This window comes from Heliangelus exortis, chromosome 4, assembly GCF_036169615.1.
Source record: "Heliangelus exortis chromosome 4, bHelExo1.hap1, whole genome shotgun sequence".
In the NCBI taxonomy this organism is placed as follows: domain Eukaryota; kingdom Metazoa; phylum Chordata; class Aves; order Apodiformes; family Trochilidae; genus Heliangelus; species Heliangelus exortis.
This window is the reverse complement of record NC_092425.1, coordinates 40,625,016-40,651,407: the sequence shown is the minus strand read 5'-3', so window position 1 is coordinate 40,651,407 and position 26,392 is coordinate 40,625,016. Positions and strand designations below refer to the sequence as shown.

General features: G+C 43.9%; 1 protein-coding gene across 3 annotated transcripts in view; it reads left to right on the top strand.

Annotated features, from left to right (window-relative positions):
- CRMP1 (collapsin response mediator protein 1) overlaps positions 1–26,392 on the top strand; it is a 55,547-nt gene that overhangs the window by 13,035 nt on the left and 16,120 nt on the right. For all 3 annotated transcript variants that reach the window (XM_071743982.1, XM_071743983.1, XM_071743984.1), the window contains 8 exons: positions 5,766–5,854; positions 9,578–9,762; positions 11,302–11,466; positions 17,147–17,208; positions 19,580–19,660; positions 22,873–22,941; positions 24,857–24,977; positions 25,975–26,131. In XM_071743982.1, the coding sequence (XP_071600083.1) occupies positions 5,766–5,854; positions 9,578–9,762; positions 11,302–11,466; positions 17,147–17,208; positions 19,580–19,660; positions 22,873–22,941; positions 24,857–24,977; positions 25,975–26,131 (929 nt within the window). The remainder of the gene's footprint in view (positions 1–5,765; positions 5,855–9,577; positions 9,763–11,301; positions 11,467–17,146; positions 17,209–19,579; positions 19,661–22,872; positions 22,942–24,856; positions 24,978–25,974; positions 26,132–26,392) is intronic.

Sequence of the window (26,392 nt, the reverse complement as noted above, 5' to 3'; positions counted from 1 at the left end):
TTGCCCTGGAGATGTAAGGACAATGGTGTCTTCTAATAAATCCTTAATATTAGCAAAAGGATGAAATCACTGCTGGGTGTTTTCTCCTCCTTTAGACCTGGAAAATCTGGGGCTAAGGGTGTTGCATGGAGTTTTTCACTTGGCAGTGGCTGCATTGCAGCAATTGTGAAAGTCCAAACCCAAGAATGAAGTAGCACTTAAACCCTTGTGCAGGGGGTGTTGTATGAAGTCCATTGTAGCTAAAATATAAAGCAAACTGTTAATAAAAATACATTCTTAATTTGATTTAGAGCTGGAGATGTAACAGGCATTGCTTTCATGGAAGAAAAGGAAGAATGTAGTAGTATATATAAGAATATAATAATATATAAGAGTATATATAAGTATATATAATATAATATATAATGTATGTAAGTATATATAAGAATATATAAGAGCCTGGGCAGATGCTGCTATTTGATGAAGCTGCTCATGCCATCTCTTTGAATCTTTTCCTATGGTTAGAACAGAGAATGGCAGATTCTTTCATTCTTTTGTTCCTTTTTTTTTTTTTTCAAATCTCCATTTTGTTTGACAGAGGTGTGGCTTTCTCTGAAAGGTGCCTGGAGGTGCAGTGCCAGGGGCATCAATCCTGAAGAGAAGTGAGTGGTTTGCTGTAACTTCTGCATTTTCTTTTGGCACACTGCACTGATTTGAAATGACACATTTATTTAGTGACTCTTGTGTCAGAAGATGGCAGTTTTATTTTTTCTTTTGCTGCTCCAGAAGCAGATTGTGAACTCCACGTGCAAAAAAACCCATATTTTAATTTTGTTGTATGTAGTATTTTTTTCATACCTCTGGCTCCGAGTGGAGTGGGTGAATGAGGCAAGGTTAATTTTAAATGTGTTTGCAGTTGCTTTAACATTTGGATTGTATTTACAAATAACCCTGGGTTTCCAAGCAAAGGAATTTGACTTCACATGGAATTGTGCAGAGCCCACTGCAGATTTTGGGGCTTGGTTCAGATGCTGCTGGGCCCAGCTGGCCTGAGATCCATTGGGAGCTTCTGAAAATCTGGATGAGCCAAGCTGATTTAAAATAAAAAAAAACAAACAACCAAACCAAACCCAGCAAAATGGACACTTTGGACAAGTTGTCCACCTTACAGATGTTTTGTGTTGCTGGGACTGTCGTGCAGACAATAGTTGGGAAGGGAGCAAAAGCCACTGAGCAGACAGCCCCTCCTCCTGCAGCAAAGGATGCTGAGCTCATGGCATCTCCTGCTGCCATGAAAACTGTGTCACAGACCAAGCTCTGTGGCTCTGCTGCCAGGTTAAGCAGGAGAAGCCAGAGGGGGAGCAGTTTTGTGGGTTTTTAATTTATTTTTTTGTCGTTTTGTTTTGTTTTGTTTTTTCTTTGTCTTTTTTTTTTTTTTTTTTTTTTTTTTTTTTTCCTCCTCCTTGGCACCCACTGAATTGCTGGGTTTATGTATTCAATATAATACCCCTTCTCTGTTTTGTGAGCTGTTTTCCCACTGTCTGGCCTTGGGCAGGCAGGGGGGAGGAGAGGGTCCCAGCAGTTTTCCTTGGCTTGCAGCCGAGGGAGCTGTGCTGGCAGCCTCTGGTGCCTGGCACTGCCCTGAAAACTTGGTCTGGAGCAGCCAGCAGTCACTGGGACATCTGTGAGCTGAATATAAAGGTGACAGCCACCTTTAGCCACCTTAGGAAGTTTTTATCCTGAAGTGGGTAACAACCACCTTGGTGTCTGCATAGCCAGAGGAGCTGAAAGTGGCTGAGGGTACATCTGAGAGCCTGGCAAAAAGAAAAGTGTCCTGCCCAGAGGGGTTTTACCACTTGGAAGAGAAAATAGGGGTCTGGGTTGTATGATGGTGGAAGCCCCATCCCTGGAAGTGTCCAAGTCCAGGTTGGATGGGGCTTGGAGCAACCTGGGCTGGTGGGAGGTGTCCCTGTCCATGCAGGGGGGTTGGAACTTAATGAGCTTAAAGGTCCCTTCCAACCCTGAAAATTCTATGATTCTATGAATTCATGAGCTTCAGGTCACTCCTCCTTCCACCCCATCTCTCTGCTTTCCCCAGGGTGCTGCAGAGCATGGGTGTCTTCCAGCCCTCACCACGGCTCAGGGAGGAGAGGACTTGGGTCCCTGTTTTTTTCTGGACTTGTGGCACTTGGTAGGAAAGCTGCAAACAGTCTGCCTGCCATGGGGAGACATCAACCTGAGGAAGTTGACCTGCTTCACCCCCCCCCTTTCTGTGCCCAAATTTCTGTCCAGGATTTCACTGCCACCAGGAGCTGTCACCTGAACCAGTGCAGGAGCACCCAGTGGCGTTGGGTGGCCTTGGCAGGGGGCAGCATCCTTTTGGCTTCAGGCTGGGGCTGTGCCTGTCCCCAAAACTCATCCTGAGGTGGTGGTGGGGATGAAAACCCACCAGGAGTTTTGTATGGAAGATATATCCATGTAGATACATCTGATGTATCCATGAAGAGTGTGGACCTCAGAGCAGAAGCTCCAGGCAATGGTACATTGGGGAAGAGTGGCTGGAAAGCTGCTTGAGAGAAGGACCTGGGGTTGCCTGCTGGTTGAACACGAGCCAAAGTGTGGCCAGGTGGCCAAAAGGGCCAGCAGCATCCTGGCTTGCATCAGGAGATGTGTGGCCAGCAGGAGGAAGGAGGTACCACAGGAGTTGTCCTCTGGTACTCGGTGCTGGTGAGGCCAGACCTTGAGCTGTGTGTCCAGTTTGGGGCCCCTCACTACAAGAAGGACATTGAGATGCTGGGATTTGTCCAGAGAAGGGTTATGGAGCTGATGGAGTTGGGAGGAGAAGGCTGGAGGAATTGGGAGGCTGAGAGGGGACATTATTGCTGTCCCCTCCTGCCAGGAGCTTGGAGTCAGGTGGGGTTTAGTCTCTTCTCCCAGGTAACCAGTGATGGAATGAGAGGAAACAGACCCAAGCTGCACCAGGGGAAGCTCAGATTGGCTACCAGGAAAAAAATCATTATGGAGAGGCATTGGAATAGGCTTCCCAGGGAGGTGGTGGAGTCACAATCCCTGGAGGTGTTCAAAAACCATGTGGATGCAGCACTGGAGGAGATGGTTTAGTTGGCTGGTGGGGTTGAAGTTGGACTTAATGACCTTAGAGGTCTTTTCCAGGCTTCTATGATCCCAGGAAATTGCTTGTCAACTTTAACCCCTGCCTCCCTCCCAGTCTGCTGTGTCTGTGTCATTTTTCCAGCATTTTTCCAGTCATTTCCAGTCATTTTCCCATCCGGGTAGGTGCCTACAGGTTTTTGGGTAAGGAGAAGTCACCCCTGGGCTGGAGCAGGGTGGGACTCTTTGCTTGGGCATAATGTGCTGCTGAGGTGTCCAGGTGGCACTAAAACCCCATTTAGTTGGTTTATTGGGGTTCTGTCTGTGTCAAGTTACTCTGCTGCTGCTCCTGGCTTCCAGCCATCTGGAACGTGTCCTATGGATGGGCTGGGAGCTTGAGCTGCTTGGGAAAAGTTCCAGGGAAACCCTTTTCCTTCTGAATCTGCTGATTTGCTGGAATGGAAAGGGGTGTTGGAGATGTTTCCACATCTGTCCCGTCCTGGTGACAGCTGGGCAAGGATGGAGCATCAAAATCTGTGGGGTTTCCCCAGGATCATCTCCCATGGCTTCCTATTTCTTTCTGGGGGCAACTTGAGCCAGAAGCCAGCTCAGGTGCAGGATCTGCTCCTTTGGGGAACAGTTTTGCAGGGTTTCTATTTTCTTCTGAGCATGAAGGAGCTGGGGATTAAAATGTTGATTTTTTTTTTTTTTTCTGCACCAGAATTTCTTAGAGGCTCTGAAATTTTGAAGAAGGTGAGATTTTGTAGCTAAACATTGTAATCCTCTCTAAACTGTAAGTGAAGCTTATTTCCATGGATGACTCAAGTAATTGAGTGCTTCCATGTGTCACCTGGAAGCTGTGTTTATATCCTTTTCAGTTTCAGATGACTCTAATACCTACTTGTGTCACTTATGTGGAGATAAAAAACTATGAAATCCTTATGTCTGCAATCTGGGGTTGTGCTTCTGCTTTATTTTAGTCTGCTTTATAAAGTCTTTAAAACTTTATTTTAGTTTATTTTCCTGGCCATTTCTTGCTGTGTATTATTCACCTTCTCCTCTTCTAAAAAAAGTAAAAAAAAAAAAAAAAAAAATGTAGATCATCTTGATGAGTGTGGAGATTTTGGACTCATTAGCAGTGACAGAGGCAATGAATGGTTCTGGTAACATTCCCTGCCCCTGTCTTGCCTCTTGTCATCTCAGTATTAATGGTCAGGAGGAAACAGGGAACAAATTCCAGGATTTGCATTCATCTCCATCCTTTAATGAGAAGTTTCCAACATCTGAGGTGGATCCTGGGGAGATGCTTCATGATAGTTCTGAGCCTTGGTTCCCCCCATCAGGGTCCTCTGGCTGCGTCAGCACAGGGAGAAAGCCTCAAGCCTTCTATATACATCCTCTTTAGGCAGGTATTGCATTTAAACTGAATTTTTCCCCTGAAAATGTCTGTTTTCCCCCCTTTTAGCATTTCTGAAATGGTATGGAAAGCTATAGAGGCTTTGAACCTGCAAAATACAAGTAAATTTGCTATATATAAGTGAGAAGATGCATTGAAGAAAGGTTGGTGGAAGGGAAACCTCGAGCTCTGAGCTGTTTTTTTTTAATCAGTTCAGTTTTAGGAGGTCTGTGTCTTTGCCCTGCTTTTATAGATGAGGGAATATAGCAACTTCTCCAGTGGTTTTCTAGACTGTGAACTTGGGACTCAAAAGTTCAACCAAGAGTTGAGCCTGGAGTGAGGAGCATTTAACATGCACAAAAGTGGAGATTCTGAGTTATTGTTTAGTGAGCCAAGGAAATAATTTACAAGAAATGGCTTTTTTTTAAAATACATGGATGGAAAAAGAAGGTTTTGACTGCTTTAGAGTTTTCCAGCATTCAGTCACTTGGCAAAAGTTTTTTCCCAAGCTCCAGGCTTTCCCTGTCTCTGGGTAGGTTGTGGAGTGCTGGTGATTCCAGTGTGATTTTTTTTTTTTCAACGAGGGAGCTGAAATATTGGTTCTCAGGAATATGCAGGGGGAAAAAATTTGCTTTCTGGAAAACTGAGGCCAGAGTGGAACCACTAGAACAGAGAAAAATGGGAAGAGGTGGTGGTTGTGAGCAGTGCTCCAGCAACCTTGATCCTTGAGCTCTTTTTCATGGGGGAACTGCAGTACAGGAGGCCCATGGGCACCTGGGTGGATGTTGATTTATTAAAGAGCTCAGGAGCCTCTCCTGACCTTGTCCCTTCCCATTTTAAGCTCTATTTACTCTTCCAGAGCTGCCAAGAATCCCAGGTGAGCTCAGCTTGGCCATTCCAGGCTTGGGCAGTTTATTCCTGGGGCTTTCTCTTTCTTTTCTTTGAGCTTTGGACAATAAGGTGGTGGTAAAAAGGGGATGCAGTGAAATCTGGAGGGTTTCCATGTGCAGTGAGTTCTGCATTGAGGAAAAGAGGCAGTGGTGACCACAAAGCCTCATGTTCCAAAAGTCAGAAATAAACACTTGGTTAAACTCTGATTTTCCTCTCCACTCTCTGCTCACCTGAATCTATGGCATAGAATTTTTATATAGGGTAAGTTCTTTGGTATTAATAGATTTCTATATCATTCCAGCCCATCTGGTACCATCAGGATGTCACTGTGTTTATTTATTTTTTATTTATTTCAAGAAACCCACATTTCTTCCTTTTTTTCTTCCCCCAGAGTGACCGACTGCTCATTAAAGGTGGAAGAGTTATCAATGATGACCACTCCTTCTATGCAGACATATACCTGGAAGATGGACTTATCAAGTTGGTTGCTTTTTGGTTTTTTTTTTAAATATTGGACTTTTTTTTTTTTTTTGCATGCCTGTCAGTCTAGCCTGCTGTGATGGTGCTGACCTGCAGCCAGCATCATGGGTGTGGAGCCATAGTAGAGGAGTATTTAATAATGAAATTCTAATATTTTATCTTTACTCAGATTGGATAAGTAGAAAATTTCTTCAAGTTGAAGGCTTTTGCTTTTCAAACAGTTTAATCCTACTTTTTCCCAATATAGTCCAGGCAGGTGGGCTCTCACAAGAAAGGATGCTGAGGGCAGGGGGGGGTTTTGAGTCCATGGGTGACAGAAGGCTCATGACAGCTTTTTTCCCCCATACCTGGAAAAAAAAAACATGGTCTAAAGGATTGAAGAGTGCAGAAATATGCCCTGTTCTTCTCATTTCTCCCAAATGAGAAGCAAAGCATGTTTTGCTCATTGGTATCCATTGCCTGGGTACCCCTTTTCTTGCTTTATCAAGGGATATAATCTTAATTTTTCACACAACCCTACTGATATCTCAGGATATAAAATACAGGAACTGGGAGAGTGAAAAAAAAAAAAAGGTAAAATACATATTTCTGATAGCCTGGGAAGCAGTAATGGAAATGTCTGTTCATGGATCTCTCCTGGTCCTGCCTTGGCTCAGTGGGGATGGGGGTCCCAGGTTTTGGAAAGTTCTGTAGAGTGCAGAATCCCCCAAACCTCCAGAATGATCAAAGCCTTTTCTTTGACTGCTTCACATTTTCACTGGTGACCTAACAACTTTTTTTTTTTAATGCATGGAAACGTAATTATGGTTATCTGGTTAAATAATTAATTACTTACTTGTTTTCAGAGCATCTTCTCTTAGGAATTAATCATCAGATTAGAAGTCTGATTCTTTACATATCTGTGGCTTCTTCCATTATTCATGATTCTGGTTATAAAAACAAAAAAAAAATCAGAATGTGTGCACCCAGGGACTGTGCAGTTTTTCTTTTTAATATTGCTTTTAATTCTTTTTTAATTTCTTTAATTTCTTTTTAATTCTTTCTTTTTAATATTGCTTTAATTCTTTTTAATATTTTTAATATTTCTTTTTAATATTTTCTTTTTAACATTGTGGTGTTGCTTGCATTGCAGGAGTGGGGAAAGGAGCACATCATTTGCAGTGGAGAAGGCACAAAATGATAACCAGTTTTTAAATAGTTGTGCTCTCCCATGGGCATTTTAATTGAGTTTTTGTCTGCTTTTGTTTGCTCAGATTTCCTGCTCACACTTGTGACATGAAAAACTCAAGTGCTGGGCTGTATTTTCTGCCATTGCTCATTATTTTTTTTTTTTTTTTTTTTAGTTTCTTCACCTGAAACTGCCCATTGTCTCTAAATATTTAACCCAGTTGTTTAATGTCTCTCCAAGAGCATTTGGAGCAGGACCCTGAGCCTCAGGCATCCACATTTTGGTTGATGCCCTGGCTGCTCCAGCTGATAACACAGAATTCTTGAAATCACATGAAACCACCCAGCCCAGGAGAGGCAACCATGTTCTGGTTTAGTTTTTTTTTGTTTGTTTGTTTTTTGGGTTTTTTTCTGGGATTAACAAGATCTGGGTTAATTTTACTACTCTGGGTTAATTTAATTCTGCAGTGAAAACCAGCTGGAAAACAGCGAGTTGGGTTTCTGGTGCTGATTAATGAAACAAAGGTCTTTTAAGGTTTATCTCCCTAGGAATTTGGTTCTAACCTTGAATGTGTTTGAAGATATCTATAATTTGGGAGCTGGTGGCTGCTTTTTCCTACCTATCCCTGCTCAAACTGGCTCCCAGGGAGCTGTAGTGGATTTTTTCCCAGCTGAAACTTAAGCCTGGCACACTCAGGTGGCAGCTGAGACCTCCAGGATTTAAATAGTAATTTAGATATTTAGTAATTTAAATTGCCACAGGTGCTTAAATAACATATTTTGGTGCTTTCTGTCTTCTGCTCCATCCCTGCCAGGGGACAGAAATAACTCCACTCAGTTCTGGGGGAGGTTTTCAGCTTTCTCAGGTTGAAAGCTGCTTTATTCAGCTCGAGAGAATTAATTTCTCAGTTTGTTCAGCTGAAGATGGCAGAGAGCATCAGCTTTCTGGGAGCCTGAGTTTTCCAGTTGCTCCATCATGAGCTGCACTCAGGTATTTTTTCACTCCCAGGTAACTAAACCCCATTCTTATTACCATACATTTGGCATTAATGAGGGAGCAATTCAGGAAGGCTCTCACATTATCCCTTACTCTGTGTTCTGGTCACTCAGAATAAAAATAACCTTAAATGCCAGTGAAGATCAGCCTTATCCCAGCCTTAATCTTGATTCCAGGGCTTCTTTTCTGCAGGTTTTGCACTCTTTGACTTCAGTAGGATCTATGAACAGGGAACTGGTAGGGCCTGACCATGGAATTAAAAAAAAAATTAATTGCTCTTAGATTTTTATGTAGGTTTTCTTTAATATTATTATTTTCAGGAGGTGTGGTAGCCTTTGGAGTGCAATTCCACTTTAGACACATTAAAAGGAGATTGGTGACAGGATTTTAACTTTTTCCCCAGTTTTTTAGCCACACAAACACCACGCAGAGATTAAAATCATGTTCTGATTAAAATTTGGGACTCAGCTATTGAAAACTGTTGCACCACCATTATTGTCCACGGGGCTCCTTGATTTCTTGCAAGCTTTCAGGTTGGAGTAACCCATGGTTTGACTTTGTGAGTCAGATTTTAACATGGGAGCTGAACCCCAGCTCAGGATGCTGCTGGGGGCTTGGTGCTGCCCAGAGCACCCAGGGGCATCCAAGCTGCTGGAAATAACATTTTTCTATAGCATAGGAAATAAATTCTTCACCTCTTGAGGTTATTTATTAACTCTGGAGGTTTGGCCAAGTTCCAATGTGAATAAATTTTTTTTTTTTCCCCACTGGTTTTAATTAACAGCTATGTTAATTTTCAGTTGTAGCTTGTTGCAATAGGCTGTTAATCAGCTGCTGTGTTTTGCTTCATAGGTGGGGGCTGAATTTTAATTTTAACAGATTCAGCAGCTCACATGTCTGGGGTACTTCTGTAGCTGGGGATAAATGTTATTTTATCCCAGACAAAAGGAAATTAAGACAAGGACTGTGTGTCTGTAACACCAGATTAAGTGATCTTAAACTACCTTAGGGTTATAAATCCAAATATATCATGATATAACAGTGCAGAGATTGCTTCCACACAGAGCCATTCCTTTTCCTCTTTGGCACCATGCAAAGCAGACAATAAAAATGTAATTTTAAAATTTAAAGGTTAATTCCCTGCTAGTTGTGTCCAGGTGTTTTGATTTTAAGTATCTGGAGTCTGCTTGATCCCAGCATGGGGGAGAGATTAATATTTCAGTGGTGAGAAAAAACAATACTCTCTCTTGAAAGGAAAAAGTTAATTAACTAATTATATTAATTAATCAAACAGAATGTTTCACTACATTTAAACTTCAAGAGGAGGGTAAAAGGATGTGTGATATAGTAGTTTAAAGATGTTTGAGTCACTTAAATATATATTTAAAGAGTGGGTGTTTGGGCTTCCCCTTTCCTTGGGAGCCCCTCATTCTTTCCGTAGAAAAAAATGTTCCCCAATGTTCCTCTCCCTTTCCTGCCTCAAATAGCTTCTTTGTTGATTAATGTTGGTTTTTTAATGTGGGTTTTTTTTCTTTTTTTTTTTTTTTTTGCTTCCTTAGACAAATAGGAGAGAACCTGATTGTTCCTGGAGGAGTCAAGACCATAGAGGCCAATGGGCGCATGGTTATTCCTGGGGGAATAGATGTCAACACTTACCTCCAAAAACCCTGCCAGGGGATGACAGCTGTGGATGACTTCTATCAGGGCACCAAGGCAGCTCTAGCAGGGGGCACCACCATGATCAGTGAGTATTGGCAATGCAAACTCTTTTTACCCCAGTTTGAAGCTGATGGAGAACGTTTGGGGAGAGCAAGGGGTGCTCCAGAAGTGTCCGTGCTGGTTTTCTGAGAGCTTCTGCAATCAATCTTCAAGTTTCTGGGCATTGTGCTTGGGGATTTGTTCAGCATTGTCACCCATTGAAAATGAACTTTGAAAAGGAAGAGCAGTGTGGGGAAAGAAAGAGCAGAATTGCCTCTTGGATTTGCCTCTGAAATATGGAGTGAGCACTGAGGGATAACACCCCTGCTCCTGGGAATTAGTGAAAAACAGTGTAATTAGTGCTGTGAGTTCCAAAATCTGGAACAAGATCCACTTTTCCCACCTACTGACACTTCAGGGGCTTTGGAAATAACAAGATTCTTATTTGTGAACTTGGATTATGGCACCAGGAATTGGGGAAGCTCCTTGCCAGAGATGTCCTGGGGGAACACCTTGCTTGTTTGAAGGAAAAAGTGTTCCTGGATTTTAAAGACCCTTTGTGTATACCAGATGGCAGGCCAACATTTATCTCCTCCTTACCAGCAGTGGTTTTGGCCCTTGGTTGGACTTTTTGAGGCCGTTGTTAGGTGACATAAATTGTCCTTGTGCCCAGGAGCTGCCCAGGGGGGTTTTACTCCCACTGAATTGGAACATGGTCCTTGGTTTTCTTATAACCTACGTGGAGCAGCAAGTCTTAGGATCTCTGGAAGGATCTGTGGCAAAAAGCACACAAAATGCACTGCTGCTCATGACTTCTCTTAATACCTGTTTTTTTGTCCATGTCCTTCAGTTGAAGCATCCTGTGCAGCACTGGGTTTTCCAGTGCCACCAGTGAGCCCATCTTGGTTTGTTTCCCTATTTTTGACCTAGCCCTGCAAAGCTGAGTATAAATGCCTAAGTCAGACATGTCTTGCTTGTGTCAGTCAACATCATCCCATCATCAGAGGCAGAAAGTCTGGAGGCAGTGAAGATGCAGAGCTGCAGAGCACTCGATATGCCCTGTAGCATGGCTGAGTGCTTCTGCTCTTCTACAGCATCTCTGTTTAAACCCTGGGATATATTCCCACTTTTGGCTGCTGAGAAAGCATTCAGCATCTCCCTTGATACATTGGTAAGGCAGGGTGGGCCAGTTCAGTCTCTACAAGGCACTGGTTAATAATAAAAATAATAAATAATAATGCTTGCTATGAAATACATAGAAGTAGACACATCATACAGGAGAATCCAGAACTTGTGAGCTCTTACAAAACAGTAAAGGGGAAATCAAGCATTCCCCAAACTGTTTTGATCTCCCACTGCATCTCTATTGATGCTGCACCAAGCCAGGCTCAGCTTTAGGACAGAATGTCCCCAAAGTCTGCAGGACCAGATCCCCCAGGGATGGGCTGCACACCTCCTGCCTCCAAGGCTCCTGCTGCTTTGCCCAGGTGCTGGAAACAACTTGGAGGCACTGAGGGAATCTGGACAGTGTGCAGGCTGGGTAAGAGACACTGAATCTCATTTTTTTTGGTTTTTTTTTTTGCAGTTGACCACGTTTTTCCAGAGCCTGGATCCAGTTTATTGACAGCCTTTGAGAAGTGGCACGAGGCAGCTGACACCAAATCCTGCTGTGATTACTCTCTCCATGTGGACATCACCAGCTGGTATGATGGGATTCGAGAAGAGCTGGAAGTCCTGGTGCAAGATAAAGGTTAGTGAGTGAAAGCTGGCAGTATCTTTTGTTTTTTCTTTTTTTTTTTTTTTTTTTTAACTGAAATACCACATGGAGGTGAAATTGGGAAGTATTTTAGTGAACGCATCATCCAGAACAGAAATGCACTGGTTATGTTGGCCCAGGTGATGCACTACCTTGAGCTTCTGGATTCACTTACTGCTCTGTAAAAAGGTCCTAAAACTTTGTGCTTTAGTACTAGTGAGCAGCAAGGCAGATGAAAGCCTTATTCATTTGGATAGAAGCATGAAAATTAAGATGTGTGTGGTGTCAGATAGAAATCTATCACTTTATGCTACCTCCTACAGGTGGAAAATAGGCTCAGACATTGCATAGTTAGGTTGTATTTTAAGATAAAACTCAGAGAACAGTGTTTAGAGTACTCATTCCTGTCACCTTAGATCCTATATTTCATGGATGGAGAGAAAGAGACATTTAAAGGTAGTGGTTCAGGTTTTAACTGGACTGGAATCTGCCCATTTAGCAGCTTCAGATTCTAAGTGCAGATATGAAGGGCACTTGTGTCTGAGAAAAGGTCATCCCAGGTTACTGCTTGTTTCTCAGCAATGGCTTATAAGAATTTTGAATAATTTACTTAGAATAAGGCTAGATTTTTTAATATATATATAAAACATATCTGCATTTGAAAAATAGGTTCAAGTTATTAGAAAAAAAAAAGTGATGCTAAACTTAGGTCCCTAATAGTGCAAAATGTTCTGATTTGCTTAAGTGCTTGGTCTTCAGGGGCTTTTCCTGAAGTTACCAGAAGATACTGAGTTTGGGGACTTAAAAAAAACCAGGCCACTTATTTAGGAATCTATTTAAGACACTTAAGGGCTTGAATCAGTTCAATTAACAGGTCTGGTGAGATGCTGCAGGTTACCTGATCTGATCTCCAGCTCCCATTCCAGAATAGTGCAGGTAAAACCCCACATAAATCCTGTTCCACACGTGCCAGCTCTGTGTGACATTTCACATACAGAGGGTGTCTTGGGCCATTGTGTGGGCAATTGGATCCAGCCTTCAGAAAATAATAAGATCCTAAAAAAATTCTGATGAACAGCACGGATTTTTTTTTTCCAGAAACAATTATATTTTTTTTTCAAATATTTTTCTCTCTGTTCTTGCCTTGGAAATGAATGTGTTCATTAGGAAGCATGTTCTGAAATGTTACTGAGTTGCCAGGAGTAAATCAGAATGACCCTTATGTTGGAAAGTCTTAAGCAATGTGGGTGTGCAGCATCCTTGGTAAGGTGTAGTGCTAGCAATGAATCATAGAATCCTAGAATCATAGAATTAGCTGGGTTGGAAGGGACCTCAGAGATCATCAAGTCCAACCCTTGATCCACTCCCGCTGCAGTTCCCAGCCCATGGCACTGAGTGCCACATCCAGGCTCTTTTTAAATGTCTCTAGGGATGGAGAATCCACCACCTCACCGGGCAGTCCATTCCATTGCCTGATCACCCTCTCCGTAAAAAAATTCTTTCTGATATCCAGCCTAAATCTCCCCTGGCACAACTTAAGACTGTGCCCTCTTGTCTTGCTGAGAGTTGCCTGGGAAAAGAGCCCAACCCCCCCCTGGCTCCAACCTCCTTTCAGGGAGTTGGAGAGAGTGATGAGGTCTCCCCTGAGCCTCCTCTTCTCCAGCCTCAACACCCCCAGCTCCCTCAGCCCTTCCTCACAGGACTTGTGCTGGATCCCTTCCCAGCCTCCTTGCTCTTCTCTGGACCTGCTCCAGCACCTCAATCTCCTTCCTGAGCTGAGGGGCCCAGAACTGGACACAGGACTCAAGCTGTGGCCTCCCCAGGGCTGAGCACAGGGGCAGAATCCCTTCCCTGGACCTGCTGGCCACGCTGTTCCTGAGCCAGCCCAGGATGCCATTGGCCTTCTTGGCCACCTGGGCACACTGCTGGCTCCTCTTCAGCTTCCTGGCAATCCAGACTCCCAGCTCCCTTTCTGCCTGGCTGCTCTCAGCCACTCTGTGCCCAGCCTGTAGCGTGAGTGAGATTTGAAAATTTCGTGAGTGAGATTTGAAAATTTCTCTTTATACAGAGAGACTTTCTCTGCTTAAATAGGGAGATTTTCTGCAATTCAAGTAGAAAACCAAAGCAAAGGGGTGAGCAGTTGTTCACTGCCATAGTATAGAGGTGCAGTCACACAGGGGGGTTTTATCCTGTATTGCAGCAGCACACCTGCTGTGTAACAACATTTTAGGCAGCTAAACCCTTCAGTCAGCAAGATTGTTCATAATTTGGAGGAACTACAGGGGGTCTTCCCTAGGTCTTTATAATAGAGGTGGTTTTTACAAGGTGCTGACATCTTTTAGCACTGATGCTGTCAGATCTGTGCCACGTCCCTGCCCTCCTCATGTGGACACCTGGCTGAGCTGCCCACACTCTTCCCCAAATATTCTCTGCCTTGCTTCAAAGGTTGGATTCTATTTTCCAGAGCTCAGCACTCCCAAATTTGCCTGCGGGCTTATATTTAAAAACTCTGGTGCAGACAGCTGGGTTAAGAGTTTTCCTCAGCCATAGAAATGTGAGTTTTCCATGCAAATCCATCCTGCCTGTCACTGGGATGGGTGGTGGGGCCCTTGGTGGCCTTGTTGGTGGCACTGGGAGGTCACCTTTGTTCTCACTGGTGCTGCAGAATATTCAGTTGATGTGAATTACTCACATTTTAGGAGTAATTTAGGATTTGTTAGGAGACTCCAAGGAAGGGTGAGCAGAATGGGAAATGTTTCAGGGCTTTTCCAATGAATGGGGGGTGATACCTGCTGGTAGATGGAAACATTTGAGCCAGCTTGGTGGCAATGGGGTGACCCTGCTTTTCAGCAGCTGCAAATCTGGATTGAATTTTGTTCTGGGCTGATTTTCTGGGGGCTGAGTGAGTCAAATAACAGGGCTGAGTTCATCCCATCTCAGGGCTGGGTGTGCCTAATACCAAATCTCAGCAGGGATAAGAGAGATGCTGTCAAGGTGCCCTGTCATGAAGTGTCATTAAATAATTAATCAGTTTTAAATCAATACAAAGCTAATTTGAGGAGAGACAGCCTTTGGAAAGGCCTGGAGATTTTCTGGGGTTGATTTTAAAGACTCAGGCTTGTAGAATTTTGGCAGCTGATTAGGAGCTGAGCTTCTCCATTATTTGCCCAGTGACAACGGCCTGGAAGGTGTTGACAGACACCTCACTTATTCCATTTAACTACAAAAAACCCTGTAGCAGTGTCTGAATTTTGAGGAGGATCCTGTTGGTACTCCTGGTGTGAGACCAGGGAGGACATTAACAACAGTTTAGGATGTAAGAAATGTTGAGCATTAATGTTAAGCATGTACCAGATCTTTTGAAAATCCTCATATTGCCATGGAGTAGATGAAGCCACCAAACCAAGGTGTTAGGCAGAGAGTCTGATCTTGGAGAGAATCCTAGAATCAGTAAGGTTGGAAAAGACCTCCAAGATCATCAAGTCCAACCATCAGATAGCTGTATGTGTATATTGCCTTGTCTATATTGAATATTATCTTGAGAATATATTATCTCAATAATGTAAATATGTTATATATGATCTTGATACCTTGTAAAGATTCTCTATTCATATTTTACATGGGGCAATGAATGTTTTCTGGCCATAGAAGCCAGAGAAAGCTGCCTGACCTCCAGGCTTGCATCCCAGTGAATAAAGGAGAGCAATAGGTTACCCAGCTCTCGGCTTCCAGGGAAATTTGTACAGGAGGATTTAATCCTGGGCTCCCCCTGAGGATGCTCAACATGGTTTGGGGCTGCCTTGACCCATCTCTCGTTGCTTCAATGTGTGCATTGTCACCTGTGCAGAACAAAGGTGGCTCCCAGGTGCCACCTGAGACACTGGGTGTGGGTTTGGGAAGGGAACCTGAGCTTTCCTGCAAGGCAGAGCAGGCAGGGAGGAGATGGAATGTCAGTCAGTCAGGGAGTCACAGACTCATGGAATGGTTTGGGTTGGAAGGGACCTCAAAGCTCATCCAGTCCCAACCCCCTGCATGGGCAGGGACACCTCCCACCAGCCCAGGTTGCTCCAAGCCCCATCCAACCTGGACTTGGACACTGCCAGGGATGGGGCAGCCACAGCTTCCTTGGGCAGCCTGGGCCAGGGGCTCAGCATCCTCTCAGTGAAGAATTTCTTCCTAATTCCTTACTAAATCTCCCCTCTTCCAATTTAAAATCAATCTCCTTTGTCCTACCACTCCATGCCTTTGTCCAAAGTCCCTTCCCATCTTTCCTGTACCCCTTCAGCTACTGGAATGCTGCTCTAAGATCTCCCCAGAGCATTCTCCAGGCTGAATCTTCTGGATGAACAGCTCCATGTCCAGGCTGGATTTGCTCAGTGTGAAACACATCAAGGAAGGGGCTGTCTCCCTTTCTGTGTCTCCCTGAGCTGCTGGGTCTGAGCAGGAAGAAATAATAGCAGGGATCATGTCAAGGTTTTATCCTTGGAGTATTTTAATGCCCTGATGGTGAATAAGCACATTTTCTGTGTGAGTGTGAACAGCCAGAGCCTTTGCCTGAGGATGTGTCTGTACCTTCCTGACTCTGGAAGGAGTCACATCTTCATCAGAGAGCCTTATTCTTTCTGTGTAGCCAAGATGAATAACATGAACAGATCACTTTTCTTTTTCCTCTTGCCCCAGGAAGCAGAGTTTTCATGACAAGATTCGTTGAAATGCAGCATGCTCAGTGTAGCTAAGAATTTACTGGGGTTTTTTTTAAGCTAGAAAAGCCTGAGATTGGTCCCTGTACCAATCTGGGGATGTTGTCAGTAGACTAAAACATAAGGCAAATTTATAAACTAAAATGAATTCAGATGTACAGAAGATGTGAACAGAAGATGTTTGATATTCTTCTTCCCTTAGAATATGGAGCTGTGTCATCTCTCTGAGTAAATATTTGAAATAAAGAGCAAAATTTTAAGTGGTTTGAATATAGTTGGGTTTTGGCCACAAACACTCAACACTTAACATTTCTTAATGATGTCTAAAATGTGGAGCTGTCATCTTCCATGTTTTTTCACGAAATGCCAACAAAAATCTTTCCATCTTTGGATGGGGGAAAGGGAGATATGGTGAGCTGCCCTTGTAACTGGTTTCAGGCTTTGCTTCCAGTCCCTCCCAGTGCCTGCCATCAGCTAAACTGGGCAGTAGGCTGAAGAAAAAGCAAATTTATGTGGAAATTCAGATAGAGAGTTCCTAACAGCTTCTCAGCACCTGGTGGAAACTTAACTAGAAGTTTGTCTATTATAAAGCAGTTTCAGGTGAAAAGTTTTTGTGATGAGCCAAAGAAAGCTGAAGAGAAAGGCAACGATTCACAGAACCTAACTCAAGTTTTTTTTTTTTTCACTTTACACACTTCTCATGCTTGATTTATCCACTCTCATTTGGCTGTGATGTATTAGTGCTGTCTCCTTTGTGGTGGTGATGGTGGTGTTGGGTTTCTCCAGGGCTGAATCTGGGCAATCTACAGAATCCATCATATTCCTCTTTGCTGTGGAACCATTTTTGCTTAATTTTTGGAAATGACTGGTGAAAAGCCTCACAATACTCTGTGACTTATTTTTCCTTATCTTGTTCAAAGATAATTTACTAATCCACTGACAGGGCAACACTTTTGAATTTTGTCTTGGAACAGGTGTGAACTCTTTCCAAGTCTACATGGCCTACAAAGACCTCTACCAAATGTCTGACTCCCAGGTATGGCTCTGAATAATTTTCTTTGCTGTCCTTTCTCCTCTCTTCCATCACCTCCCAACACTGGAGCAATTGCTGAGGCTGAATCCCAGAGAAACATTCCCAGTGACCTGAGTGGTACTGGGAAAAAATGTGGAGTGGAGGAATTCTCCTTGGAGGGGCAGTGCTGAACCATCTGGATGTGTCTTGGGTGGGACAGAGATTTTCTGGTGTCTCCCAACATTGGAGCCACTCAGGGTTTTGCCCTCACTTTATTTGGAGAGCTCAGAGAAGGGAAGAGAGGATGAAGCACTCAAGGCTGAGATTTCAGGGAATTTCAGGTCTGGTGAGATGCTGCAGGTTACCTGATCTGATCTCCAGCTCCCATTCCAGAATAGTGCAGGTAAAACCCCACATAAATCCTGTTCCACACGTGCCAGCTCTGTGTGACATTTCACATAGAGAGGGTGTCTTGGTGCCACTGGATAAGTATGTGTGGGCAATTGAATCCAGCCTTCAGAAAATATCCTTAAAATACCCTTCAGATCCTTAAAATTCTGAGTTGTTTTTTTTTCCAGAAACATTTTTTTTTTTCCAAATATTTTTCTTTCTATTCTTTCCTTAAAAATGAATGTGTTCATTAGGAAGCATGTTCTGAAATGTTACTGAGTTGCCAGGAGTAAATCAGAATGACCCTTATGTTGGAAAGTCTTAAGCAATGTGGGTGTGCAGCATCCTTGGTAAGGTGTAGTGCTAGCAATGAGTGAGATTTGAAAAAGTTCTCTTTATACAGAGAGACTTTCTCTGCTTCCATAGGGAGTTTTTTTGCAATTAAAGTAGAAAAGCAAAGCACTTTATTTTGAAAGCTTAGAAAGGGGAAGAGAGGATGAAGCACTCGAGGCAGAGGCACTCCTGAGATTTTAGGGAATTTCTTGGTTGCTGCAAATAGCTAAACTGAGTTGCTCTTTGGGGGATGTGGCCTTTTCTCATTAGGGCTGGAGATAACAATGAGTTTATTTGTCCAGAGCTCATTACAGATTCCAGGCTCTTCAGCTTTCCCATTCAGAAGTCTCAGCTCATTGTAAATGGACAATGGCATCTGTTAGTAATAATAATGTTTGCTTATTCAGTTCAGAAAATGGTTCTCTCTTATTCCCAGAGCTGTAGCTCTCAAGCTCTTAAATTACTGGAGTTACACCTCCAGTCCATGTGGTTTTAATTGGAAATTTAGGCATAGTGAGATATAAATACAGTCTGAGAGGCAGTGCCTGTTGAATTCCATTCCTTGTTGGAAATGCCAAGAGAAATGCACCAAAATGTTTCATGTGTGGCTGGACTAATGCCTGTTACCTTGTTTACATGGATGGGTTTTGAATCTTAGAAAGCAATTAAAAAAAAAAAAAAAAAAGATGGTGTAGAGAAAACATTAGAGCTTTTGATTGCAGGTTTAAAGATGGTGGTGAAAGCTTGACATTATCTGCTCTGTGAAGACCATAGAATCCCAGAATGGTTTGGGTTGGAAGGGACCTTAAAGCTCATCCAGTCCCAACCCCCTGCATGGGCAGGGACACCTCCCACCAGCCCAGGTTGCTCCAAGCCCCATCCAACCTGGACTTGGACACTGCCAGGGATGGGGCAGCCACAGCTTCCTTGGGCAACCTGGGCCAGGGGCTCAGCACCCTCAAATTAAAGAATTTCTTCCTAATTCCTTACTAAAGCTCCCCTTTTCCAGCTTAAAACCATTCCCTCTTGTCCTATCACTCCATGCTCTAGGAAAAAGTCCTTCCCCAGCTTTCCTGTAGCCCCTTCAGCTACTGGAAGGCTGCTCTAAGGTCTCCCCAGAGCCTTTTCCAGGCTGAACACCCTCAACTCTCTCAGCCTGGCTCCATCCCAGAGCTGCTCCAGCCCTCTGAGCATCTCTATGGCCTCCTCTGGACTCCCTCCATCTCCTTCTTGTGTCGAGGGCTCCAGACCTGGAGACAAGATGGTGTAAAACACTTTGACCTCAGAAAATGCTGCAGGTGTCTATCATCCATTCATTATTCCCATTCCATGAGAAAAATTCCATTCTCCATTTGCTAAAACGAGGGAAAAGGGACTGGGGCAGGACCAGGGGCTGGAGGAGACAGCTTGGCCAAAGGAGATGTGGGCTTGGGGACATTCTCTGGGTGCAGAAGGACAAGAGGGGTGTACCTGGGGCTACCTGGTGTAACTCAACACCTGGCAGTGGAGCTCTGGCTCTGTGCTGAAAGCAGAAAGTGGAAAAGGGAGGTGGTTTGCTTCTTCTCCTGGGATACTACTGGTGTGGAAGGGGCAAAACTGAGGCTGAACAGAGAGGGGCTGAGTCGTGTGTCTCCCTTATCCTTCAGTGTTTCCTTTTTTGTCCTACCTGCAGCTTTATGAAGCCTTCACCTTCCTAAAAAGTCTTGGGGCTGTTATCCTGGTCCATGCTGAAAATGGAGACTTGATAGCTCAGGTGAGTGGACTGTCAGGTTTTTTTTTGCTTCACTTGGTGGGAAGATGGAAGCAAGGATGGGGAGAAGGAAAAACATCCAGGGAGAAAGGATGGGTAGGGAAAAAGGAGCTACCTGGTAAGTGCCTGAATTTGGCCAAGTCAGCTCTGGGATGAGGGGATGGAGACCTTTCTGCATGCTTTGCCAGGGCACCCATGTGATGGAGCAGCCACCCATGACCTGTCAGGTTTTTTTGGCTTCACTTGGTGGGAAGATGGAAGCAGGAATGGGGAGAAGGAAAACCCTCCAGGGAGAGAGGATGGGTGGGAAAAAAGGAGCTACCTGGTAAGTGCCTGAATTTGGTCAAATCAGCTCTGGGCTGAGGGGATGGAGACCTTTCTGCATGCTTTGCCAGGGCACCCATGTGATGGAGCAGCCACCCATGGACATGTCCACCCATGTCTTGCCTTGGCAGCAGATGAGGACTGGGTGAGATGGGCAGAAGGGTGCAAGAAGATTTCATCTGAATCTGGCAGAGACAAGTGAAGCAGAACAACCTTGCTCAGAGGTTTTGGGGGACAAAAAGTGGAGCTGGGAAGTTTTGTGTGTGGCTTAAGCAGCAGAGTGAGGTTGGAGTGGGTGGTGAAACCCTCAGACCTCTTTATTTTTGAGGATATTCTTACAAAAGGCTGAAGTTGGAGACAATCCACTCTGATCTCCTAAAAAAAAAAATTAAAAAATATCTGTTAAAATGTAAGCTTGAAGATGCCTGTCAGAGCTGGGCTCAACTTCAGTGCATGCATTAAAATATCCTGGATCCCCAGTACCCTCTTTGCAGGTCCTGTCTTTGGTCTGGAGTCTCTTGGAGCTCTGATCTGTGCCAGAGCACATTAAAAAAAGTTTTCCAAGGATAACAGCTTTTGGCAAACCACCTGCTGGCCTCTCAGAGGCCAAGATTCCCACAGAAGAGGTGGGTTTGGGTGGTTTTTTTCTGGGGCAGGTGAATCTTGTGAGGCTGGTGCAGAGCTGTCCCCCTCCTCTGATCCCAGGCTCTTTGGTTTATCTGCTGAGCTCTTTATCTCCTGGTTTATCCCCTGAGGCTGCAGAGCTGACAGGGAAATTACAATAAAACAAGTTGTCTTTGAGCTCTGGACTAGGGAAGTCATCTGTCTCATCAACTTTGGGGTTTTCATGAGAAGAAAGTGAATTTTTGAGTTGTTGGGCAGTGTGTAGGGAAGGGCTCTTGCCCACCTCAGTTTCTTTTTTCTTTTTTTTTTTTTTTTTTTCTTCAGTGAGATTCTGTCCTTTATCTTCCTGGTAAATTTACCCACTTTGAGGGCTTTCTTTCCCATTTCCCTTCAAATATGGTCAAAAGTTCCTAGTGAGAAGCTGGCAGGACACTTGTGTCCTTCCCCACTGAAGCCAGGTGAAAACCAGCAGTGGGATTCAAGAGGAAAAACAAAACAAAAAAAACTTTCCACGGGGTTTAGCATGATTTAAAACTGCCAAAATATATAATCTATGGGTTTGATACAACCAAGTAGAATGAGAAATAATAATAAGAAACGTAGTAAGATGATGGTTTGATATGTTCCCTATTAAAATGAAGATGCCATCATGGAATTCCATAGAAATGGATGGAAATCTGTTTCAGTCACATTTTTCCATGATCAGCTTTAATATACAGACATGGAGATTCCATATACATTATCAGGAAGAAGAAGTAGCAAGGAAATTAAATTCTTTTATAGATCAACATATTTCTTTATCATTGTCTTGCCTTACAAAATTAAGTCTTTTCTTATGCATTTATTTAAAAGAATTACTAGGCTAGTGAGAAGAGAGCTGCCTGCAGGGGTGTTTTTTGGGGGCTGTCCTGTGTGAAAATCCAAATCTGATCTTATCATGTAAATATTCTATGTTAAACCTATCAAATCTTCTTACAGTGGGGAATTTTATCATAGGGTCTGATTTTATCACTTCCTTCAAGATGCAAATCTATCCTGCTTTGTGTTCCTCTCTTTGCCATCTTTCTAGTTTTTGTATTATATGCTTTGCAGCTTTAATTTTGGTTGTATTTTAGTTGTCTGAAGTCTTTGTCCTGTTCAGAACTGTTGCAATAATGATTTAGAGCATCTGCACTTAAGAATTGCTGTGAAACATGATGGTTTTCTAACCAAAATAACCTAAATTACACAGAGTCAGATGAATAAATTCCAGTTAATCCCTCTTGATTGGTTGCAGCAAAGGCAGAAGTATATGGGAATATTAAATTGCTGGTGGAGTGTGTTGGTTAAGTGAGAGATTTTCCCCCTTCAGGGACCTGGCATCAAATATTTATCAGGTGACACAGCAAGAGAGGCTTCATCCTGATCTCCAGGGGGCATTTGTCTCTATCTCAGAGTCATTAAATTTGTTGAAGTTGTCCCATCAGAGGTCTTTGGGCAGAGAAGGTTGGAGGAGCATCAACAGCTCCAATCCCACCTCTGCCCTGGGCAGACCCAACCCAACCTCACATCAGCAGTGATGGAATCACCTTAAATCAAAAGATAGGTGAAGCTTTTTATCTGATCTCAAAAAATTGTTCTCACTGCTGTGAAGGTGAATAGCACAGATTTTTTTTTTTCTGGCAAACCTCCATTAGGCCCCAAGATGGACCTTTTGGTGTGGACATAGTCCCCCTTCCATGGGAGGGCACTATTTGGCTTTTGTTCAAAGATAATTCTTGTGATTTACACTGTAGGGAAAATAAAAAACAAAAGTGTTACAGAAAACTGGATGCCAAAGGCAAGACTTGATTTGATGAAGTGTTGCTGAAAGTGTAGGGATGATGCCACTGCTTCATGGGCTGCAGCTAGAAAGGAACTTTTGGAAGTGAAGATAGAATTGCAGGCTGAAAATTATTTAGTTTATTGATTGAGGACTGTTCCCTGGGTTGGTGCCTTGCTGCCAAGTCAGAGGGGATTTCTGACAGTGCACCCCAAATAATGCTCCACTGCCCAGCAGACACCCATCTTCTCCTGAAATCTCTGCATGGAGCAGACACCAGGGAGGCATGAGACCAGTTTAGACCAGTATTTCCCAGCAGCAGGCTTACCCCAGCTGGTTTTACACAGAGGGAAAAAAAAAAAAAAAGGAGCAGTCAGGCAATGTTGCTGTCGACCCCCTAAGAGGATGCTCGGTGCAAGGAGCTCATCCTGGAGCTGTTGTCAGGAATTTCTCTCTCCTCTTGCAGGAACAAAAACGTATCCTGGAGATGGGAATCACTGGACCTGAGGGACATGCCCTGAGCAGGCCTGAGGAGGTGAGAAACTTGACTCATTTTTTGTCAGTCCTGCCAATATTTGGGTGAGGTTGTAGCAGCAGAGCTTGGCTTCTCTCTGTGCAAGTGCCAGGTGGGTGCATGGGGGAAGCCAACAAAAATCTGCTCCTCCTGCAGCCTTTCCCAGTATTATTTAAAGCCTTGGAAAGTGCAGCTCCCCCTCTTTGTTTGCCTAAAATATCCTTTTGCTGCTGCAGCAAAAAAATGAGCCTGGCCTCAGGAGCTGCATCTCCAGAGCTTCATAGGTGTGGATGTGGTTTTTGAGTGTGTGACCCTTGTGATTTAGTTTGTGATGACCAAAAAAAATGGTTTTGTCAGGGTAAAAATCTGCAGGTAGGTTTAGGTTTAGGAGGAACTGGATTTGTTGAAATGCTTTGGCTGAAAATCTCCCAGAAGATGGATATGTATGGATGTACCATCCATGTGCAAACTCCCAGATGTCACTCCAAGTTTCTGGCATCAGATGTGTTTGCAGAAATGCAGGCTGTGAGGATAGAAGGATGCTGCTAAGCAGCTGGTTTTATTCAATAATCTTATAATAAAAAGCAGGTTCTGGCCTGGCTCATCTCAGGCATCTGGAAGAGGTTTCAATAATGAGAAGGAAAAGGTGGAGACGTGTGGATGGTTCTTAATGGGCACAGTTCAGAACATTAATAGGTGGTAGTGGGAAGTGAGTGCTTTCCTTGAAGACTAAAAGAGTCAAGGTCTTGGGGATTTGAGGCTAAACTTGGAGAGATTGTTGTGGTTTGCAGATCTTTATATAACCTCTCCCCAAGGCAAAAGGAATCGGCCTAATTGGTTGCATTCTTCTCTTGAACTGTTTGTGTGCTTTTTTATTTTGCTGTTCAGCTTCCACATGAATTACTGTAAAAAAAAAAAATAAATATGGAGTTGTTCCCTTCTAATGAGAACAAGGTGCCTAAAGAAAATTCTGTATATGCAGTTTCCAGAAAGGAATTTTGCATCCTTAGGGTCATGCAGAGGTGTGTTCTGACCAGCACTGAGGTACAGAGGTCCTGCCTCCTTCCCTGCTTTTCTTTGGGTGCATTTGGGGCTTGCAGAGCAAATGTTGTGATAAAAATCCTAGGACAACTTGAAGACCTACTCTGATTTAAGAAAAGTATTTCCTGAAACTGTGAAGAATGAAACCAAGTGGTTTTGGAAGGGATAACTTGCTCAGATTTTCTAGCACAACTCTCAGAGAGAAATTTTTGGACTATTGAGTCAATATTTTCAGTCACAGCAGACTTTTAGATAATATGACTGGGCAGAGGAGTCTCCAGAGCCACTGTCCCTCTGCCTGAAGGTGACAGCTTTGTGTACCTGTGTCCCAGATGGCTCCCTGGAGGGTGATTGTCCTCATGCTGGCTGACCCAGGGGACCTTACTGGGTGATGCTTTTCAAAGGCTTTTGTGGTCTGTGGGCTCCATTCAGTCCATAGCACTGAGGTTGCTGCTGGAGAATATTTTACATTCACTGCCCTCTTATCCTTGTCTAAAGATTTCCCAGGGTAAGAGGTCTCTGAGGTTGTCTTTGGCATGGGGCAACCTTTCCATGCTTCGTTCTCCTTCCAGCTGTAGGGTAGAAGCCTGAAAGAAAAAAGTGAGGGGGAGGCAAGGAGGATGCCCACCAGTTGTGACATTTCCAGGGGTGCTGGAGCAGCTGTACCCTGTTAACAAGTTCAGCCTGGCTGTGGTTCCTCTGGAGGCAAAGTGTCAGAGGTTGGGTTAGCTCCCTGTTTCCCAGCACTGCGTCTCCATCCCTCTGTAAAAAAAGAACCCCTGCAGAGCTGTTGCTAGACAGCAAGAAACGTGGCTCAGTCCTCCAGGCCATTTATTTTTTTTTTTTTTCTTCAGTCTGCTTTTGTTATTAACTTTTTCCTCCTGGTTTTTCTCAGCTTGAAGCAGAAGCAGTGTTCCGTGCCATCACCATCGCCAGCCGAATAAACTGCCCCGTGTACATCACCAAGGTGATGAGCAAGAGTGCAGCTGATATCATTGCACTGGCCAGAAAGAGAGGTAAGAGACTTCCTTCCCTCCCCCCAAACTCTTATTTTTTAATTACTATTTGTTGCTGAATAGAAGCTCAGTGAAAAAAAAAAAAAAAAACAACTTGATCATCTTGACCCACATCACAAGATCCAGGGAGTGGCTACCAAAGAGTGGTAACACATCACACCCCCTAAATATTTAAGGCTGGGAGAGATGAAGGGAAATCTTTCCACATTTTTCAGCTGAGAAACACTCTCTACAAACTGTGCCCTTGAAGATTGTGTTGTGATTCTTTATCCTAATATTTTCTTCCTAGCAGAGTCTAGCAGATCCTCAGCCTTTTGGGTGTATTTCAGGGGTGACTTGGATTAGGGATGCCTGGTGCTTGTTCCTGGCCTTGCTGCTGGAGGACCCCCTCTGATGTGCACTGGGGACATCTCTGGGTCCATTGAGGCCCTTGGCAAAGCACCCAAAAAGCACATGTTGGACCTGGAGGTTTTTGGGGCTGCATTTGTGAGTCAGGACTTTTTTCTGCTGGTTGGTGCTGCAAAGAGCGTGAGGAATATGGAGAAGCCGAGGAGCCAGATATCATTTTGATACTTGTATTCCTGAAAACTTGGGAGCATGGTGCTGGGGACCATATGCTGCTTTCTGCTGGAGCTGTATCCAATCTGGGAGTAGGAAAAAGGCATCTGTCTGCTGGAGCCCATCCTCCACTTCAATGCACTCCGAATCGGAGCAGCAGAGAGAACACGGCTGTGATTAAAACCCTACAAATTAAACCCAGATCTGAACAGTCTCCTTCTGGATTAGCTTTGGAAATATGCTGATCAAAACCAGCCCAGAAAGCCTCCTGATTAATTATTTATCATGCAGATAAAGCTGGGGCTGCTTAATTCTCTGGGAGCTACAGCAGCCACGTAGTGATGCATAAATTACATGTGGCTGCACGCAGCAAAAAGAACTGTGTGCTGAAGAGAGGGTGGATTGTAATCTCTGCTTCTATATCCTTGCTTTCCCCAAGGTCCCCTGGTCTTTGGAGAACCAATCACTGCCAGCTTGGGGACAGATGGGACACATTACTGGAGCAAAAACTGGGCCAAGGCTGCAGCTTTCGTGACCTCGCCACCTCTCAGCCCTGATCCTACCACTCCAGATCACTTGAATTCACTCTTAGCATGGTAAGAAGACCTTAATTTTGATGTATTTTATTTTTTTTGCAGGCAAGGGTAAAAGCCACATGGGGTGAAGCATCTAGGGATCAGCTCAGTTGCTTTTAGACCAGTTTCCTCCATGAAGAAGCAGAGGAGGGATGTAGGAGGGCAGCTGGTTACATCCCTGTGTTTAGGCTGTCAGTGTAGGACACAGGAATGGAATCCCCATTAGCACAGGAGAGGGGAATTCTTTTCCTTCCTGTTTTTCAAGTGGTTCCTAGTTGTACA